Source organism: Ceratina calcarata, unplaced genomic scaffold (genome assembly GCF_001652005.2).
Source record: "Ceratina calcarata isolate Rehan_Ccalc_2016 unplaced genomic scaffold, ASM165200v1 scaffold180.2, whole genome shotgun sequence".
NCBI lineage: Eukaryota > Metazoa > Arthropoda > Insecta > Hymenoptera > Apidae > Ceratina > Ceratina calcarata.
Window position 1 is genome coordinate 1,022,159 of NW_017139431.1, and position 15,559 is coordinate 1,037,717.

The 15,559-nt window shown below is 40.1% G+C and overlaps 1 protein-coding gene across 5 annotated transcripts in view; it reads right to left on the bottom strand.

Moving 5' to 3' along the window:
* Window positions 1–15,559, bottom strand: part of LOC108633032 (hemicentin-1) — a 142,213-nt gene that overhangs the window by 120,359 nt on the left and 6,295 nt on the right. For 4 of the 5 annotated variants that reach the window (XM_018037961.2, XM_018037960.2, XM_018037959.2 and 1 more), the window contains exon 2: window positions 5,353–5,479. In XM_018037961.2, coding sequence (XP_017893450.1) covers window positions 5,353–5,452 — 100 coding nt within the window. In that variant the 5' untranslated portion in view covers window positions 5,453–5,479. Of the gene's footprint in view, window positions 1–5,352; window positions 5,480–12,700; window positions 12,892–15,559 lie in introns of those variants that run through there. The other variant, XM_018037958.2, reaches the window with a different exon arrangement.

The following is a 15,559-nucleotide window of genomic DNA, read 5'->3' on the forward strand; positions in this document are numbered from 1 at the left end:
CCGCCGAGCTTTGAGTGGAAATCCTTCAAAGTTAGCTAAAACTAAAACAAAAACGTTACCGCTGATATGAAAATTTCTAGTTTTCAAATAAAAATACTATTAAACCACTATCGCTGTATGATAGGAACAAATTTCAGTAATTGAAAGTTATTTCTTTTTCATGTACAATTAAGCATGAAAATTGCAGAATTCGAATTTTTCATGGTTGGAAGATAGTAACGATGCTCGATAGCAACGTAGGGGGATCACTGGAAACAATGAAAATCATATCGCTGTTCGCGGTCGCAGATAAATGTATTTTATCAACAGCGGCGGTGACCGGGAGGAACAACCACAGAACTAATATTATCATCACTCCAACAAGTGGTACCGAGCATATCCTCTCACGATTTCGTGTCTCCCGCAAAAATGCTTCGCGGACGCTATATATATATGAAATTCACGGTACGATCGGAACGTGGTCGCGTTTGCAAATAAGCCGGTGGGGGCCAATGAATGCCATCGCTAATGACATGCAGTTCACGGGCTGACCGTGGAATTTTCTTTCGAGCCGGCTGCCTTCAAACAGCCGTGTCGCGTCCTACTCCGAACAGTCACTATACTTTTTGCCCTCGCCGGTACGACTCACAGATCGCGCGCGCGGTCATACAATCTGGCTTGGCTCTTGGCAAAACAATAGTTTCGACCGGTAATCCCGCACTGTGTTTTAATCTGAAAGAACCCCGGTACGCCGCTGATTGCATTGCATAGTAATCTTAGTTTTTACCGTGTCCCGGGATTGGTGCTGGAAAGGGAGCCCTGTTCTGTTGCGCCGAATGATATCGGGGTCGCCGCCTCGTGAACCGCATTATACACGCCATCGCGTATAATCCGGACAAGAATAAGGATACGAAACGAATTCGATGGAATCGGGGCCAGGAAACAAACAAGAAGAGGGAAGAGTGTCGTAGCATGATATCCGATAGGTCTGTCGTCGAATGCTTTGATAAATCGAACGTCGATTCGCTGATTAAACGACCGTCCAACGATCTTCCCCCGTTTGATGGAAACATCCTCGTGACCTGCATTCAAGTCGATTTTATTCTCATAACGAGGGAGGACCGATCTGCAGCGGTAGTACCCTGACACGATGTACGTACGTGTTTCACACATAAATTATATTTTTATTTCTATTCTAATACTGAATATATTATTTCCATTTATGAATTATACTATTATTATGCTTATTGAGATACGCGCGAAATTATACCGGAACTATACCGCCATGAATGACTTGCGTTGCTCAAATATTGCGAACAGGGGGAGGGGGAGGAGTGACGAATATATCATACGTATACACTTATGGAGGACAACTTATTCCTTCGGAGGATTTCTTTCTCTCAGAACTAAGGAACGGCCGATAAAGGAATCAGCCGTATTCACCGTGAAGAGGAAACCGAGCCTCCCAGGAGAAACGAGCCAACGATCATTCCTTAAAACTGAAGTTATATTTCTCCGAGTTAAGACTGAGTTAAGTAATGAAAATTAGACGTATATTGTATTTTATGAGAGTGCACGGTGATTGATTATAATTGTGTTCTCGAATGAATGAATACAAATCTATGTGGATAGCTATAAACCGGATATATGTATATATTATACCGAATATATTATATTTCTCTATGTAATTTAATGGTTTTAGTAATATGTTATCATTATACTTATGTTAAAGAACGTTTATTATCACGTGAGAATTAAAAAATTGCTGCACTTAATTCTATGATTTAATGACCTGTGTTGCCAATGTGTACTTTTCGATTTGACTGTCTCGTAGGAATAATATAGAATTTGTTGTTTAAATGTAAGATTGTATTGATAAGAAAGAGAAAACGACCTTATAATTAAATGATGTAATGAGTGCAATTATAAAAGAATGATAAAGAAAAGTTATTTAATCCTGAATATTTTTAAACATTTCAAAACAATATAATAATAAAAAGAATATTACAATGGAACAACCGTAAAATATGATATTCATTAGAGTTTCTGGTGAATACATTTTTCATTTTACAACTGAAAGCAATGTTTTTAATGAACACGATTTGTTTTCACGATAACGAAGAAAAATAGAAACGTGCGTACAATTAAACAACCAGTTTGCCTTGCAGATATGCTTGCTTATCCCTGACCTAAAGAAACTGCGAGAGGAACGATGAATGTACACGATATTGGTTTTTTTGTTCCTTCTTTTTTTCTTGCAGAATGTAATCAAGGTGCAAGTGGTACTCGAACAACTGGAGGACATAAGAGAACCTTAACAGAAAGTCGATGTTGGCGCGCGATACAGGAGTACAGAGCCAGTAGACTTGTCCGTTTCGACCATGCATCGATATCGGTTTTCAATGGGACGGAAACTCGAAACATGCCGTGGAATTCCGTCCATTAAACGCGATGACGAATATAGGAATCGAATTTATCGCGTGCCCCTTTCTATTCCGGCGGCCAGCGGCTTGCCTTTCATTCTCTTTCCTTCTTTCATCTTGTTTCACGTTACGGTTATAACGTGAACCTGGACTAGAACGCAATATTACTCAATAAATTATCGTTACTTTACGACGCAATAACATTGCTTCGCGCACAGAGATATAAAAAAAAATTTCCAATCGCGTGATTTTCATGCGATCAAGAATTACTATCAGAAACGATTCGGGATTTTGAGTTGAAAATTGACCTGTTCAATAACAAAATTAAAGCGTGTAGGTATGAAATAGAATTACGAGAAATATTAAGTACGCGAAATTTTCATTATTATCAACTGCAATTATATTAAATATTAATTTGCACAATAATGATGAAACTGAAAATTGAATAATGATGTACTAGAATTTGCCATTTCACTATTCCGCTGCTGCGCACGACTATGATAACGAACTCGCAATCAATTTCGTGTAAAAGTTATTCGCTTTTGATACACTCTTGAGGAAAATCGTTTCGTCGATTCGCGAACCGGGTTGAGAAAGCGAGTCTAAAAACCGGGGAACAGCAAATCTAACAAAATGATAGACGTCGACGCGAGGGGATATGAACTGTCGAGTCGGATGACAGATGTGAAACGAACTTGTATAATCACGTCGTTACAATGCGTACATCGGTCGTCAGTCTTCTTGACGGATTCATTCGCATGCCGCAGTCGTTTCCACGCGATGCTGCTGCTGCCTGTAGAGATTTCATTACCGCACCTACCCCGTCTTCATAATTACAAGTTGGATGGATAGTCGTTAATTACATAGAAAGCCGGTAGCTGCAGTCGCTTTCGTCGCTGTTCAACCGCGCCTATTTGAACGATACGAACCTTCCAGGTTTGCTCCCAAGTGCCACATTAAGTTAACATAAAGTTCCGATTTCAAGATCTGCTACTGGATAACATCCGATCTTTTCCAGTTTAAACACATATTGGTTTCGAGCTTGATTAACATTTCTAAAAACTTAGTGATCCTCTTTAGGGTAGAAGATAAACGAGTATGTATTCAGTAAGCACATACAATTTTGAAAATTTTCATTGTTCTTATCGTTAGGGACTAGAATGGTTCCTTTTGAGGTCAGCAATAAACTTGAAAACTCTGAGCAAGAAATTACTTATATCTATACAGAAATGCATGAAAAATCCTTAGAAAAAATTAATCCAATGAAATAGAATTACGAGAAATATTAAGTACGCGAAATTTTCATTATTATCAACTGCAATTATATTAAATATTAATTTGCACAATAATGATGAAACTGAAAATTGAATAATGATGTACTAGAATTTGCCATTTCACTATTCCGCTGCTGCGCACGACTATGATAACGAACTCGCAATCAATTTCGTGTAAAAGTTATTCGCTTTTGATACACTCTTGAGGAAAATCGTTTCGTCGATTCGCGAACCGGGTTGAGAAAGCGAGTCTAAAAACCGGGGAACAGCAAATCTAACAAAATGATAGACGTCGACGCGAGGGGATATGAACTGTCGAGTCGGATGACAGATGTGAAACGAACTTGTATAATCACGTCGTTACAATGCGTACATCGGTCGTCAGTCTTCTTGACGGATTCATTCGCATGCCGCAGTCGTTTCCACGCGATGCTGCTGCTGCCTGTAGAGATTTCATTACCGCACCTACCCCGTCTTCATAATTACAAGTTGGATGGATAGTCGTTAATTACATAGAAAGCCGGTAGCTGCAGTCGCTTTCGTCGCTGTTCAACCGCGCCTATTTGAACGATACGAACCTTCCAGGTTTGCTCCCAAGTGCCACATTAAGTTAACATAAAGTTCCGATTTCAAGATCTGCTACTGGATAACATCCGATCTTTTCCAGTTTAAACACATATTGGTTTCGAGCTTGATTAACATTTCTAAAAACTTAGTGATCCTCTTTAGGGTAGAAGATAAACGAGTATGTATTCAGTAAGCACATACAATTTTGAAAATTTTCATTGTTCTTATCGTTAGGGACTAGAATGGTTCCTTTTGAGGTCAGCAATAAACTTGAAAACTCTGAGCAAGAAATTACTTATATCTATACAGAAATGCATGAAAAATCCTTAGAAAAAATTAATCCACTATTATCGATTTTTGTGCAAAACTGGAAACATCAAGCCAGTGTCGCGAACATTACCAATGCATGTTACATTATTGTCAACCGAACCAATACCAAGGGACTCGTTAACACTGGATACAGAGTGGAAATCTGCATCTAATCCACTCGTTTTTACGAAAGCATCTCGAGTGGAAAAGTTTCGAAGAGTCGTGGAGACGGCAACGATTTCTTGTTATACTTTGACCTACATATCTCTGACAGTGCGAGAGTGGAAGTTTCATTAAAGAGTTGATGATCTTGATTTCGATTATTTCGCTTGTCTTGCGGTATAACGTCTTCGGGGTTTTTAACGGCTCGAAGAGTGGATACGTTTGACCCGGTTTCCCGTGGGAATAGAAACTCAGGCGAGTGCTATAATTGCTAAGTATTTTACTTCACGGGCCGTTTCGTTCTCGACAAGCCTACTCTACGCACGGAATAATCTTAAAATCTAGGCGAAACTTTTTTCATTAATTCTCACGTTCTCGTATCGGCATTTAACTTTTATATTACGGATAAAAATTGCATACGCAATCATTCTATTCCAGTTATTTTATACAACTGTTTTATTGGACTATATTAAAACTACCATATTTAAATTTCATTAAGCCCTGTTTATCTTTACCATCTTCCTCTTATAGGATTATAATAAACCTAATGAAAACAGCTTGCGATTTTCCGCAAAATATAAAACACTCGCTAGGATGAATATTTAATAGAAGCGTGCATATTTGATAGAAAAACTCACCGGTACTTTTGATTATCGGCAATGCGGACGGCTGCGCGCAGAGGACGTGCGTACTTCCAAGGAGTGCCAGAAACACACGAAAAAACTTCATACTGATCATTTTTTTCGCTACTATTCCATGGAAATCCTGAAACAAATAACAATGCTATTTACATCCCTTGTTACCGGATTTCAACGAAAGAAAATAAATATGTGCACTGTACTATCGGTGCTAAATAATTGGATCGTGTTCCGGTATATTCAAATGCAGGCTAGAAAATATATAACAACGTGAAGCGTGTTTCACGAGTTGCCATCACGAGCTTTACACGAGCGATGCTAAATTCTGCAAAACTTTTCGACGCGCGCGTTATTAGTTCAATGGCTGAGTTACAGGCCTCAACACGAATAAATGGTACATTGTTTATGCATTACGTTACTTCCTGTATTTAGTTGTATACAACTCACAAATTCCCGGCGTTCAAATTTTCCTATAAAACCCACCCACAGTTCCATTAGCACTGCAACTGCTAACGATTCAATTACACAGTGAATTATAATTAAAGGAATATTTGTATTCTCACACTTTCGTTATTTTTCTAAACTCCTGAGGAAAGTAATGAAGTATAAAATGATGGAACTTATAAGTTAACATCTTCAACAAAAAACGTGTCTCCTCTACGTGTATATCATGTGATGTTATCTGTGTTTCATTGTAACAATATCACAGGGCAACAAAGGCACGATTATCATCGTTAAGATCGTGCTGTCTTAGTATTCCCGTGGGGTTAAGCCGAAACCATAAGTCAAGATCACTCCTCCGGGCAACCCGCGCTTCATTTCCCGAATTCGTTCAGAGATGTGGCATGGCGGTTCTTCGAGAGAGCTCTATCTCCGCAGTTCAGAAGTCCTTCCGTCCCTCGAGTCCGGAGCTAGTTCTCTTCCTGGATAGCCTGATTCTCGAGTAGCATTAATACGCTTCAACCAGTCCTATCCGCGGTTAGTTACGTGGTTTCTTAGGCCTGATAAGCGAACGAACGACACCCGTAAGCCGGCAGTCAGGCACGGGCACAAATCTATTTTAAATTTTCGTCCCTGAGCTGCGGCGTTCTTTCCTTCCTTTTTTTTTTCAACCTCGTTCCATCCCAGCAACGCGGTGTGTTTTCGCTTGGTCTCGGCACAGCGTAGCATATTAATTTCCGATAAATCAAACCCCCACCACCCGCTCGCCAGCAACCACACCCTCCTTTATCGAAGCGTCACAGCGCCAAGCCGCAGCGATTCGATCGCTGTATCAAAATCTCATTTAACGGAGAAACGGTCGTTGCTGCCGCTGCTTTATTTTCCTTACGTTCTTCTTCCCGACAGAGCCGCGGAAAGAAGGTACGTACGAAGGCGAATGATCGGCTTCCCGCGCTATCCGGGATCTCGAATCGAATTTAGCAACGTAAGCATTCGGCTACCTTTTAACTTACGGCTTAGCTTGCTTCTCTCTGGTTTTATTTCCACGCCGTTTTACAGTCTGAATCGCAAATTCTGATTTAATGTAACGAACATTCGCGCACGGAACACGTGGAGAGAGTCATTTGTAAAGAATAGAGGGTTAGGTTAAACGACTTTCAAAGGAGAGAGAGAGCGGGACAGAATTTTTTCGCGGTTCGGGAATCGAGCGTGTGTGCCATTGTCCGCGGGAATAAAGGCGTGGAAAATAAAGAAAGAGGATTTAATAAACGTTAAAAATGCGCGACGGAGGAGATAGGGGGAAGGAAGTCGACGCGCGGGGCAATAAAATTTTTGCAAATGGACTTGCACCAAGTTGGACGCTCGTTCCAGAAGCTCGTTACCGCTTCTACTGTAGACTTCCCCTATTGTTTCCTGCTCCCATCGAATTTCATGCGCCTCGCGCAAACACCTTATTTTTCAAGTGTTCCACGGCTACGTCCTCGAAAGTTTGTTGAAGCGCGCGAGTAGAACCGACTTCGCCGCGAGGTACACGCCTGCGGACAACGGTGTTCGTGACGAGTTTCCTCGACCAGATACGTAACGCTGCCCCTCGCACGAGCGGCGAAATGCACGTCCGACGATTTATCACGCGATACATGCCCGAGCTGAGACAACTACGAGCGAAAAATCTTCGTCGAAACGGAACGATGAGTTTAACTTCTGAATTACTCATGCCGCAATCAACGAAATCGTTTTCAGATATCTGGATGAATTATTAAATACATAACGTTTAATTTAACGTGATATATTTATGATTACATTTTAAACAGTGGTTTCCAATATTGATGCCTCCTATATTAGTTTCTACTCTGTGCAAACATGGAAAAGGAGTACACATTGATGCACTAACACCGAGTCCCGTTATCCGAAGTGCAGAGTAATTTCGTTTCAGTGATCTTGGCAATCTAATTTTCTCACGGCGCTAATCGATCAGCGAGATATGGGGAACGGCGGTAGAAAGAGTTCGTTAATGCGTCGTCGCGATCAAGGAAATCGAACGAAACCGATCCGTGATCATAAATCATGACCTAGGAGAGAGCCGGAGGGAAAATAAATGTCCTGTCTGACTGGCGTTGAAAGACTTTGCGGTTGGGAACAATTTACGATTAAGTCGTGTGACGTATCGAAGGAGCGCGTGAGAATAAATCTCTTGGCCGTTCGACAATCGCTCGGCTCGTGGAAAACGCAACGGTTCACGGTTGTTCAATTCTCTCTCGAGATAAAGGGAATTCATGATTAACGACGAGAGTTTGACCGAGCCGTTCAAATCGTATAATCAACGATCGCGAATTCTCCCCTCTCCTCAGGTGGTCGCGGGGAAGAAATTTCAGTCGCGCCTCGACTGTACATTTCACTCCGAAATAAAAGTTTTCCTTCTTACAAACAATGCTTAACGTCTTACGTTATTAGTTTGTTCGTTCGGTAAATTCCAGTGTCGGCGTTCGACCCAAGAACTTTATCGACAATTACGGAAAATAATAGTTTCCCCGCGTTCTCGACTGATGTTTATCGATCTCCATTTCCAAGTTTCTCGTGATACACGTATATACGTATTATGCACACGAGTACTCGAAGTAAAACTGAAAGTCCTCCTTCCGAAACGTCCCGTAGACTGTGTGTATTTAGAGCAGAGGAATGACGCATAACATCGAACGGACGCGGCACAAGCGTAACGCTCAAAAAGGACAGACAATAGCTGCTCTGTAACAAGCAGAGGATTCAGTGGCGGCGTGTACTTAACCATCCACTGTGCGCCACGACAAATTCCAGCAACCGTGAATAGGGGATGACTAGGTTCTGTGAAGCGTGCATTTTTGTAAAATATTCATGCACGTACCCGTCGCAGCCGAGTCGGAGACCATAACCACCCCTTGCATTAGGTTCTTCAAGTAGCGAGAGAGCACAAGTCACGACTCCGCATCGGTCGTGTGCAACCCTCTTCCGGTAAAGGCTCCTAAACTAACGTAACGCGAAGTCCACGCCCTTATGCAACCGACAACCTCTCGGGGAGATAGTAAGAGAAGAGTAAGAGGAAGAGATACCAGCGCGCAATCCATGACGCTAAAACTAGTTGGTAAAGACTGCAGCATGTCTGCTTGAATCAAATGAAAGAATCAGCGGTTGAAATTCGAGAGAGTTCCGCTTCCGGGAAACCGCGCAACCTGACCACGCTTCCATAAACCCATACGCAGAGACAGGCACGCAAGGACGTGGATAACGTTCCGTATTCATTTGCAGCGTACGTCGATACGGCACCGGTTTAAATGCGTTCGTTCGAGGGAATCCGTTCACGGTTAGGGTGCAAGGAGAATACAGCCATCGCATCACGCGATAGGTACCTATGAACCTGTAAGTAAGACGAGGTTGGAAACGTTTTTCCTCGTAATTTCACGGTGCCGCTGCGTTAAACGGCATAATCAGCGCATCGAAACGCGCACCCTTCCCGGCAGAACTTAATGCAGATTGCTGTTTAAATGGGAACAATCGACGCCATTATCGGGATGGATTTGCGACGAAACGCGACGCACGGGGGTAATTTGCGGAAGTGAAGTCTGTTCTGGCTGTAGCGAGAGCGCTGTTTCATCTGGCGTGAACTGATTCTATCACGGATTACTTGATTAAATAAAGTCATTAATAAATCGAAAGTGTGCAGATTATGCTAGATTAAACTAGTTGCCCTTTAATACCTTTCTAAAGGATTACGCGTCCGTGATGGTTGAGAGCCTTGTTCATATTCATTGTTATATTAACCTTTAAACGTATTCAATTTTCGATAACTGTTCTCTGATTGTGATAATTTATTCAATAAAATTTATTGAATCGTGAGAACAAAACGATTTTGAATAAGCGTCATTTTTCGAAATATTTTCATTTATTCTTATGAAACTGAAGATTAAATCGCACACGTATTTTTAAAATAACACAAGTAAAAAATCTGTATCTTTGAGTTATCACTATTCAAGAATTGGATAAGCAGTCCTCTATCAAACACCAAAAGTGTACCAAATGAGCTTCTCATTCTCTATAAGGCACTAGTGTCACTGTTCTTATTTTGGAACTGCCTTCCACTGATTCGGCAAGAGTGACATATAAACAATTGAGTATGCAACAAAATAGTGTGTAATAATAATATTGAATCACGTTTTTTTACCATGTATAAATGTTGCAAAAATAATTGGTTATGCAATTATTTTTTCGTTAAGCACATTTAATAATTTTTTCAATTTTTCCAGACATTAACTTCTGACTTATGTCATTTTAGAAATACGTGTGTGAAATATTTAGGGAAAATGCCTCGAAGAATCTGCAATGGTTTTAAAAAAATTTCCTCAACCTTTCGGAAACCTAATCAAATATATAATCCTTTAAGGCGAAAATTGAAGTAAATGTCACCGGAAAATTGGACTACATGTGCAGGATGTTTACTCTACCATTCCATATGGACAATGTAAATCGCTTCGGGCTAGTGTCACATGAACGTATCGTGTGGATGCGTGTTTGGGACCGTGCAAACACGCGATCCCTCGACGCAAAAGCTGAAAATCAACATGGATCCTACTTTACATTCTAGCTGCTACGCCGTGGTAGTTGTTTAATGTCGAATATTTGCACATCAGCGTGTTTTTGCCAACGAAATTATACGCACAGGAGTAACAGAAATGACTCAATTTAATTACCCAGGCTAATACGTTCCCTCATTACGGCTGTGAGTATTTTTTAACATCGCGGCAACGCATGGACACGTATTTTACCGTAATTTCTAACCGTTCGACATGAATATTTATTGTAACCACGCCAAGATAAGATTAAATGAGATTCAAATTTTGTAATAGGCACGGAAGCTGAACAATTAATTGGCATGTTACAGGCCGATACAAGCTGCGGCGAATCTAGAACGTTCTCGCATGCAACAATGCGGTCCAATTAAAAGGGTTCGTTGAGAGCGTGGCCTAATGATCATACCGTGAATTGGCGACTTTTTTTCGATCGCGAGTTCTTAAAAGTCCAGACTTCTCTTTGAGATGACTTGCAATATGTTACATCGACTGTTCTGTACTAAGCTAATTATTCTCATAGAAGAATACATTCTTTGCATGCTTTTACAAACGATGGAAAAAGTAATTACGAAGGAACTGTAATCGTTCTTAATATTATTTGCTGAGAAATTCGTATATATTTTTTGTACCGTGAAATAGTAACGAAATGTACCTCTAATATATTTTCACTAACTTCCTAAGACTTACAATTATGTAGAGTGACCCTGCCTTCACATCCACCCTTCACTCAGAATAACTTGTTATCGCCGAATAGAAAAAAGCACTTATCTCAGAGTAAAAAAAGCTGTAATTTACTTCTCATTCTGCCATCTAGACTGTAGGGTCTAGAGCGACGTTCGTCGTTTCAAGTTATCGTTTCAGCAACTTCAAACGGATTTCAGGAAAATGTTCTCGTAGAGATTTCATCATTTTAAAGCGTTATCCGCGGCATGAATTTTGGTAAATAAACTGATATCCGTCGCGTGTCAAAGGATTATATTCGGTTGAACGTAAGTCGCGCGATTACTTATACGATATTATGTAGAATATAAAACCGTGCACACATACGCCTACATATCCAACATGTAGGTATAAGTATGCGACATAGTGCGCTGTAAATCTGCAATGTAAAATGTAACACGTTTTCTATGCTTTCCGCGCGTGCTCGTAATTCTGTCAAATCTAGTTGGTTTATTGCTCCTTTCGCCCGTATATTAGCACCGATAACCATTAGCGACACTTTTCTGCTGTGTCGCTGAATATTACCCGTTAACAAATATCCCCCAGCCGATTAAATGCGTTGCTGATTTTCCATCGACGCGTAATGCAACTTGAATGGTAGTTCTCTTATCGCTATAGATAAGGCAAAGTATACTATATAGTCTCTGTCCCGGATATATGTATGTATGGTCACCGACCGGAAGTCGACTTCGGAAGATGGATTTCTTAGAATCGCTCGTCCTCCGAGTGTGCGGCATGAGTAAAAGAAAACAGTCTAGATCAGAGGTGGGGAACCTTTTTACTACTAGAGGCCACATTTAAATTAGGCAGTAATAAAGGAGATCGCTATAATTTCTTATATTCATCCAGATCTTTAAATTCTAATAAACAACTACATATTTAAATACCAGTTCAATTAAAAATAATATATGTAGAAGAATTTTTACACAAATTTATTACTTTATAAAGAAAAGTAAAAATAAAGAAAAATAATATTAAGTTATAAATAACTAACCAAATAATTTTAAAATCTGATGGAAAATTTAAGTTAATAAGATATCTGCATTTGTTTCTTGTTTGAAAATAATTAAGCACATTAAAATATAAATAACGTTTGGAACCGTACAAAGAGGCCGCACAAGAAGTTCACGGAGACCGTACGTTCCCTACTTCTGGAGGCAACGAGTAACAATGGAGAAACGAAAAGAAGAAGCGTAGGTAAAACTCAAGGCTCGCGTGGATCGAACACTTGCAAGAATTGGGCCAATGCAAGAAGTAGGTACTGTGGTTACATTTTGCGAGAGCTCAAACATTAAAGCAGACCTAGTCAAATGTAAGAGACTTTGGAATACAATTCCATAGAAGATATAACGAAGATATTACATATTAAGGAGTGCGCATTAACGTGATACGTAAGATTACCGTTCAGGACTTCGGGAAGATTAACTGCGTTAAAGGGATACATAAGATCCGCAATTCGCTAGCAATTATTGAGAGTCGTCTTACGGATTAATGCGAGCGAGCAATTATCTAAGTGCATTACACAGTTAAGTAGACTCGCATACAAAATAGAATCCTGCGAAAATTCTACTAGGAATTAGGCGACTCACCCTTGTCGATCAACTAGATTAGTTGTGTTTGTTTTAGAGCTCTCCTATCGCTGAACAAATTCAGAAGCTAATTTTCGATGCGCATTGCGAAGGGTACGTAGATAGTATGCACGACCAGCGCTAATACAAACAAAATTTTCATTGCACACTTGTAGTTTCGCGGATCATTATACGCGATGTCACGCCTCGAGGCGAACATAGCCAACTGAACTCCGTTTCACCTCCATGTAACACTGTAGTATTGTACGCATAATCCACCCGTGGAGGAACGCGACTAACGTACTGATACCGCGCGGCTCTAATCAAAACACGGATAATCAGTAGCTCCGCGATTCGCTGACGTACAAACAACAGCTCGTTTTCCTGCCGCCCCATTCCTCGGTGAATGTTGTAACAATACCGCCTCTCTTATACATAAATTCATTCGATATTCTACGTTACATAATAAATTCTAACAATTGCAACATGTATTGCAACTATCATATATTTTTGCACGATAATTTGTAAATGAAATGTATGAAACTTAATTGTAAAGTTATTTTGATCTAATGAAAATAAAACACATTTATCTGCGGCGTCCGTCGCTCGGAGTTGTTCACAATTGCCAGAGGTATAAAAGTTAAATAATCTCAAGCGACACGTATGAATCGTAAACGATTAAAAAGTCACGCGATTACATTATTTTTTGCGGCAACCGTAAATTTCGCGACGTCTAGTACACTCGGCTAATAGTACACGTTGTAACGCGGCTCTTGTTGCAAGCGCGGTGACATCAGTCCCGCGTGTCGCGCATTAATCCACTTCAAAGTGGAAGTGGAAGAGACGACGTCACGCACAGAATTCCACAGGATGACGTACTGTTTCCCTACGAAATATAGGATTCCCATTGATCAGACAGGCAGCGTTCACTTATAGCCAGAGTTTGCTGCCCCGTCTTTGAATACATCCTATTGTCTCGTCGGGGCCACTAATAGGGTATTCGACGGTAGGAATGCCCCGCTCGCATGACAAATCTGCTAATCGGCCTTCGCTTCGCTGCGAAACGTATAGAATCGCTATGCCCACGCGAACCCGTGAGTGATTAGTTTGACCCGTTTGCGGCACGGCCGGCTTCCTGAATATTGAACGGAAATGGGATTATATATTCCGGTAACGGTCCCACGCTCTTGCACTCCTCGTATCTATTGCTTTTTGTCACGTTAACCATCGCTCATGTTTTACGCGAAAGACTAGCGATCGTCGAAAGTATTTAACGAAAATTTGCACGATGATGTGCATGCGCTGTTTTCATAATAGATGGATGTGTTTTTTAATTGAATTCAAAAACGAAATAATCATTAAACTAGGCGAGCACAATAATACGATGCACCGCGAACTTTTAAAAATATTTGTCATCGTGGCCATTCATGTTACAATTTTATGATCTTATTTAAAGGATATGTTGAATCCTTCAAGACGGCAACGAAGATCTACATCATTTTACGAACACCATTAGAATTCTCAGTTCGCTACGTACGTTTGAAACTAAAGTGGATAGGATTTTACTCATCTAACGGAGGAAGAAGGATCGCGGCAGAAATTGCACGGTCCAAGTCGAACGATGACAAATGCCTGTCAGCAGGAAAGGCTGGAAAACTCATTAAGCGGAGCCAGTCGGTTGATGACTGCCAGTACTATCACTATTATCGGAAGCATTCAAGTTAACTGCGTTCGAGCATCCTAGGCGTCGAGCGGGCTTCTGTACACAAGCATAACTACTTCCTCTCAACCCTTTTGTTCGCTGAGCTGTTTCCTCAACCGTGCCCGCCGCCACCGTCGCCGCCGCATTGCCCACCCTTACATTCTCCCATCAATCATTTCAGTTTCGCACTAGATTCGCCCATTATACTCGAATTCCACTTCAGCATTCTTTCGATACTCAAAACGCCAACAATTTCATTGAATTCGAAAAAGATTGTTATTCTTTCAATTGTTAAACTTTCTTCAATTTTCTAATATATATTTTTAATTGAAATTAAAACAATCAAAGTTTTTCATTACATTAAACAATTGACAGAACAATAATAAGAAATCAGCAAAATATTTTTTAATAGATAAATACGAAAAGAGTTTATAAAAGAACTTGAAATATTTTCATTAAAAACACAGTCGGCAAAAGAGAAATGGGTTGCTGAACAGTTCCAATAACGAGCCGATTGTAAGTATACTTTCAAAGGCGTACACTAAGTTCTGATAGAATAAAACATAATTCTTAAAAAACGTTACTCCCTGCTACTCATTATTAGTTGAAGAATTTAATCTCCTTTTACAGAAGCGAGAATCATTTCAGAAAGTATTATGAACAAACGAGCAATTATATTTAATGAAAAATCACTAAATAAATTAGAATTGAAATTCGATTTATAGTTACGACAATTGTTTTCAGATACATCTGATGATGTACACACGCTAAAAGGATGTTGAAAAAGTTATCTGATTTCCCGTTATTTAATCTATATCGTCTCATCGAGGTAAATTGCGTATCAACAATTATTGACAAGACAGGTAAAAAAAATTAAGAAGCTTAATATCTTTCATAACTGAATCAATATTCTTGGGAAGCAAGCTTATCAATAATTTTAAGTCGGAAATTAAGTCCATCCTCTTGGCGACTTATTTTACAAGCAAAGTAAAGCAGATATTCCAGCGATAGCTCGGATTAATTAGACCGAAAAATGGTCGATTAAAAAAGACAGTTACACTTGCTTGCATCGGGTTTTAAATGGTGTTTGTACGAAGTGCAAACAATCTTGAATCGTCTTCGCAGCGAATTATGTACTATTTAGCTGGCCGAATCGGCTCACCGGTTCACGTCCATAA